The sequence below is a fragment of the Benincasa hispida genome, chromosome 5 (genome assembly GCF_027475165.1).
Source record: "Benincasa hispida cultivar pf3 chromosome 5, pf3_genome.v1.1, whole genome shotgun sequence".
Taxonomy (NCBI): Eukaryota; Viridiplantae; Streptophyta; class Magnoliopsida; order Cucurbitales; family Cucurbitaceae; genus Benincasa; species Benincasa hispida.
Window position 1 is genome coordinate 52,363,549 of NC_143482.1, and position 6,367 is coordinate 52,369,915.

Sequence of the window (6,367 nt, forward strand, 5' to 3'; positions counted from 1 at the left end):
ATATATATATATATATATATATATATACATTGGTGTGAGTATCTTGTCAAGACCCTTCTTGCTCCTTTGACTTTTGGAGATGACTTGCAAGAGTATTCATAGTAGTGTGGTGCCGAACAAAATGCACTTTGATGCCTAAAGTTAATACACGAAGTGTTCAGTTCGGCCAAGCTCAGTCATTTCTCTTTTGGTAAAATAGAGCAAACTCGATTTGTCGACCTAGGACTCGAGGGCATGACTTTCTTTTTTGGACGTGCGTACTTCATTTAGATTTCAAGATGTCTTTAGACTTGAGCCTTGTCTTGGACAACAATGAACAAATTCTCACCATTTTCCTTGAAGAAAGAAATTGAAAAAACAAGTAGAAACACTTAGAATCGAAAATCTCCAAAGGTTTTTGATGTGAATGGAAAAAGATATACAAAATGAAACATGTTTGTTTAGTTTCTCTAATACCAAAATTTGGAATAATCGATGATAAAAGACCTAGTTTCTTATACAAAAGGTTAGAAAAAAAAAAGAATTTAAATTTAATCTATCTAAATTGATGGGTCAATTTAAAATATCATCTAGATGGGTGATTCTCACTCGAAATTCAATAGATAAAGGATTTTTGTTTTATCATATTTTCACGATATTTCACGTATAATTGTAAAATAGTTATAAATGTGGTGAAAGAAAAAAAGTTGTACAACAAACCAAGTCTCACATTGTTTGTAAATTTGATACATCTAAAGCTAAACTACTACACATTTAAACTATATACACAACAACATGCATTACAAGTTAAGTTCTTTTTTTTTTTTTTTTTTTATGTTCTTTGTTTTTTTTTTTTTTTTTTGTTCTTTTTGTTGATATGTATAACTAGCTAATTCACACACAACACCTTCAAACCAGCACATTTTGTAAAACCCAAACGAAAAAGATTGAACACATAAACCAACCCAATGAAACCAACAGATATTCATCTCAACCCTTTGAACCTCACACACAAAGTTCATAACTTTTTGTTCATTCCATTCTTGCCTTGTTGAAGGAATAATAGGCCCATTTCAATGGAAGCGCTCCGATCCTCCCATCTCCTAGCAAATACTAGGCATGTTGTTCCAACAAGACGACCCAAGGCTCCATTCGAGCACCGGCGACGATACAACCGCCGATGGCAAAGTAACATTCTGCCGCGGCTCGTCTCCTCCCGGGTTGCTATTCGACTCGCACAACGACGGCCCCTTATGCATGTTTATCCCGAGGTCGTCGTCGCTGCTTCCTGGGTACCACTCCGGTACCGGCATTCCCGATTGGAAGTTGTTGAGTAGGCTCATTAAGTCATCGTCGTCCATTGAATCCATCTCTTCTAATGGTTCCGTTCTTGATCTTTTTCCTGTATTTACTTCAAAAGGTTATTCAAATCATACAAACTTTACTCTTCCATTGGCAATATCATATAGAATAATTAAAATTTTATTTTCTTTCCCTCTAGTTTGTGTTTAAAATTGAAAATGAGAAACTCACGAGATGATGAATGGGAGGAGCTGAACTCATCGGAATGATTTTCAGTGGCGGTGGCGTCTCCGCCACTGCTTCCTAAAACTGATTCTACATATAAATTAGCATCTTCTTCCTCTGTAAATCCTTGGTCTATCCTCTGTTTCATCTCCCCGGCAGAGGAGCTTTCTTCTTTCGATTGTTTCCCATTACGAGACCGAGCTTCAGCCTCCAACAGTACAACGTCAAGCAATCCGCTGTTGGCCGCCACCATAATCCCCTCGCCGCCGCTGGTCCCGGAGGAAGCCGGAGTGGTGGAGTGCGGCGGCGTTTGGATTGAAGGAAGCTCTGGTTCCAACCCCGGAATCAGGTGATGGTAAGGAGCTCCAAGAAACATCGAATTCAGACCCGAATTAGAATTACACACATAACCTCCATAACTCAACTGCAAAGTAGCTTGCGGTGGAGGCGAGAAGGATTGATTCATCTGTTGCCCAATTTGCGGAAATGGAGAAACAGGGGAAAGAGGCAAAGCAAATCCACCACCGTTGTTGTTTTCAGGAAAAAACTTGAATTGACTTGTGGGTGTTGCGTAAAACGACGACCCATCATTGAAATTCTTCTGGTAATTGTTCATAGTCGAAGAGAAGTTGAAAATCGAGACGGAATTTGGATGGTGATTGTTGAAATCTGGTTTATGACGAACAACAGAGAAATTAGTAGCAACCGCAGCAGCAGAGGCAGAGTTATGGTTTTGTTGTTGTTGGTGGTGGTGGTGATGGTGATGGTGATGCCGGAGGTGAAACGCCGTCGCTTCCTGTTGAATTTCAAGAGGGTAAAGCGGCAGACCGGCTCTTTGGCGACGTTTCATTCGGGTGTTCCAGTAATTCTTAATTTCGTTGTCAGTTCTTCCTGGTAACTGAAACACAAAAACAGGGTATGTCAGAGATGACGATTGTATTATGAGAATTAATGGCGAATTTGAGAGTCAAAAGTACCAGACAAAACCAAACTCCAATTTCCAAATAAAAGTTGACGACATAAAGAATCACAAACCAAACAAAACAATAACATTTCTTTTAAAAAAAACATAGCAATTGAAATTGAAACCTGAGCAGCCATGCGAGCCCATTTATTGCCAAGTTTAGCATGAAGTTCAATGATAATCCTTTCTTCCTCTTGAGAAAATGAGCCTTTTTTAAGATTAGGCCGTAAATGGTTAGCCCAACGCAGCCTACAACTCTTCCCACATCGAGCCAATCCCGTATGTTTTTGAACCGCGTTCCAATTCCCTTCCCCATGTTTCTTCACATATTCAATCAAGATCCCATCTTCCGCCGCCGTCCACGGCCCTTTCTTCAATGCCCTCCCTCCTCCGTTCTCTCCACCACCACCGCCACCGCCGCCACTACCTGCATGATGTTGATGATCCCCTTCGCTTTTCCCAGCTTTCTCCCCTTTGCTCTGAACCATTATTTTCTTTTTCCTTTTTTTTTCCCACCCCAAATTTACTTCTTTTTTTCTTCAACCAGCCCACAAACTTCCTTCGTGGACCGTGATTGGAAAAAAATTTGGTTATAATTAGATTTTCAACGAGAGATTTTTAATCAATCCCCACCACCCAAAAAAAAAAAAAACCCTTACTTTTCAAGCTCTAATTCCCTTGAGAAAAACAAGAAATTTTGAACCTTTTATTTTGGGTTCGTATTTGTTTTGTGTTTAGACTTAGAGAAGGAAAAAAAGAAGAAGAAGAAGATTTTAAAAATTAAAAAAAAAAATGATTAAGAAGAAAAAGGAAAAGAAAAAAGAAAAAAGAGAAGAGAAAGAGAGTGTAGAAAAGAAGAGAAATGAAGAGTGGCTTTTTATTTAGAGGGAGGAGCTGCCATTTCGCTCCGGATTGCATGCTAAATGCTACGTCCGTCGACGCGTTTTCTCTTTCCATTTTTGCCCTTCCTCTCTTCACTTCACTTCTCTCTCTTTTACCTTCTTCTTCAACCCCTTTCTCGGTATTTCACTACTTTTCTTTTTCGTAATTTAATAATAAAAGTTTTCTTCTTCTAAATTCTTTACCCTAGATAAAATCACAACGGTAATTCGGATAACACATACCAAGAATTTCACTGTAAAAGCCCTAAATATTGTAAGATTATTACCTTCACAATCGTTGGTTTTAACCATTTAATACTATATAATGTAATATTTTGTGTAATAATGCCCGTTTTAGAATATCACGAGTTGTTCAAATTTGTTAAATATAATATATTTTTATAAACATTTTATTCGTTCCTAATTATTTGAGTTTATTAATCTGTTTGTCTTTCTGTTTTTTAGTACAATTCTACGTTGTGGGTTTGTTTGTTTTATTCTTATTTTTTCTTTATTTACAAAAAGAATGAGTAAAGTTTTGGTGTTGCATGAAAACTTTTTTCTATTTTAGAGATGGATATATTTTTTAAATATTAAATTTTTATCGGGAGTAGTGAGTGCGAGAATGATTGACACTTTGATGATCAGTCGATATACAAAGCCAAAAGAGCATATTTCAAACTCTTTTATATGTATCTAACGGTCATCCGTAAAATATGTAATGAATTCTGTAACGTTTGTTTCTTTTTGGATTCTATTACGGGAATATTGCATTTCTTTTGTAATTAATATTTTTCCAATACTTTTTTTTCTTGCGTAGTGTAAATGTCTTTCCATTTCACTCTATATTGATTTTTTACTATATTTATTGATCAACATTTGTAATATAAATGACATTTTTTTTTGTTTTCTTGTGCTTTTATATAGATGTATATATGAATTATTTTGGAACACGTGTTTGTATACAAATAATTCATCACTCTCGCATTCATGTGCATGCATGTATATATATACATCTAGAAATATTAGCATATTTATGAAAATATATGATAATTAATGAAAAACACATACATTTAACACCGAAATCAAACTTTGCAACTAGTTAGTGCAATAGTATTATCTTGATTAAGATTTGAATCTCTACTCCCATGTTTATAAGGTTACTTTTAAAAAATTAATAAATAATAATCATAATTATATGAAATTAGCTCTAAATTTGCCATCTTGAATATATAACTCACTTTTGTCTTAAAAAATTATATATTCGAATCAATTCATGCACAGATGAACTCAAAAAATGATATAATATTGATCAAAAGGGTTAAAATTTCGAATCTCACCCTGTTGAATTAAAAAAAAAAAAAAAGAAGGAATACTCAATACAACTGCATATATGGAAAAATATGTCTTATTAATAGCCAAATATAAGAACAACATTCTCTGAATTCGCAAAAATATAAAAAAAAAATTAAAATATTATGCATGCCTATTTAAACATTTTTTTTAATCTTCCGCATAACTGATAGAACAATGATAATTTAAAGTCTTTTTTTTTAAAAAAAAAAACATTTAAACATAATTTTAGTATAATTGTTCACTAAGTGTATTTTTTGTTTTGGAAGATCTAATCTAGTCTTCGGTGAATTTCAATCTTAAATAGTAAAAAAAAAGTAAAAATAAAAAATAATCTTAGATAATCATTTTGTTTTTTTAAAAAAATAAATAAATTCATTTCCTTTTAATTTCTTACCATGTTTTACATTTTACTTAAGTACGAGAGTTGTATTTTAGTCAAATTCAAAAAATAAACACAATTTTAAAAACTACTTTTTTAGTTTTTAAAATTTAGCTTGATTTTTAAAAACGTTGGCAAAAAGTAAATAGAAAAGTAAGAAATTAAGAAATAGAAGGAATATTTATAGATTTAATTCTTAAAAACTCAAAATAAAAAATCAGATGATCGTAAAACGGGCCTTGAGAATGGATTAGAAGAGGTATCAAATTCTTAGGGAAGGCAATATTAAACTAGATTTTCCAAATTCCAAATAATTCTTTTTTAGCGACAAATTACCAAATAGTTGAAAATGTGATTTTCTTTGAACTAATTTATAATCAAAATAAATGATATATTGTTTTATTATATTTTATCAATAATTGTTTGCTCATTTCTGGTTCAAACTACCATGTTAGAAAAAGAGATATATAAGTAATACGTAATTATATTTTCTATCAACAGTTTACTTGTCTATTCAGTAATTTTCAAAATCTACATTCATTCATGCCTATCAATTGACAGAGATAAACCTGAATCACTAATAAATGAAAATGTGAGGTATGTTAGTGATAAACAATAAAAGTGATATAATATAATAATACTTACAATAAAAGTGGTATATCAAGGATAACTACAGAGATGCTATGTATCTCTTTTTTTAAATTTAATCTAAAAAATGATAATTCAAATATGAAATTTGTTGACCAAAAATAGAGATATATATTTTAATTAGTTGAACTATACTTAAGTTGACCTATAAATATAGTGTATTAGTGACATATTATAAAAATTATACCAATGACATAAGAGTAAAAATGAAATTACGTAAAAATATCTATAGGTGTGCGGAAAGTTTTAAAAAAGTATACCATAAGTGCAACATCATTATCCTGTTACTATATTAGAAAATATATAAAAATTAAATTTTAATTGACAATTTCGGCGATAAGAAGAGAAGATAGTGGGCCGAAATTGAAAATGGGCCGAGAGAAGGTTTGGTTTCACTAGTACGTGGCCCAAAGTACAAGTAGGCCAATTCTAGCCCAATTGTTGCCTTGCCCAATGCCCATCTGTCTATATTGCTATTTAGCCCCCATATTCAACTTTAGCTTCAGTTTCAATTCAGTGCCAGTTTTGAATGATTGTTTTAAGTCTTTAAAACACTTGTTTCTGAAAAAAAAAAAAAAAAAAAATTAAAAATACATTTCTAAGCTCTTAAGTAGTATTTAGGGTGTGGGTATG

General features: G+C 32.7%; 1 protein-coding gene across 1 annotated transcript; it reads right to left on the reverse strand.

Annotated features, from left to right (window-relative positions):
- Positions 1-710: 710 nt before the first annotated feature.
- Positions 711-3,282, reverse strand: MYB101 (myb domain protein 101). Its single transcript, XM_039032750.2, has 3 exons — positions 2,596-3,282; positions 1,513-2,404; positions 711-1,381 (listed from the first exon to the last, which is right to left on the reverse strand). The coding sequence occupies exons 1-3, from the start codon at positions 2,956-2,958 to the stop codon at positions 1,083-1,085; spliced, it is 1,554 nt and encodes a 517-aa protein (XP_038888678.1). The 5' UTR covers positions 2,959-3,282; the 3' UTR covers positions 711-1,082.
- Between the last annotated feature and the right edge of the window lie 3,085 nt (positions 3,283-6,367).

Coding starts and splice junctions, on each gene's coding strand:
- MYB101 (XM_039032750.2), bottom strand. CDS start 2,958: ATGGTTCAGAGCAAAGGGGAGAAAGCTGGGAAAAGCGAAGGGGATCAT. Junction 2,405..2,595: donor GGGCTCGCATGGCTGCTCAG/GTTTCAATTTCA, acceptor TTTGTGTTTCAG/TTACCAGGAAGAACTGACAA. Junction 1,382..1,512: donor CTCCTCCCATTCATCATCTC/GTGAGTTTCTCA, acceptor AAGTAAATACAG/GAAAAAGATCAAGAACGGAA.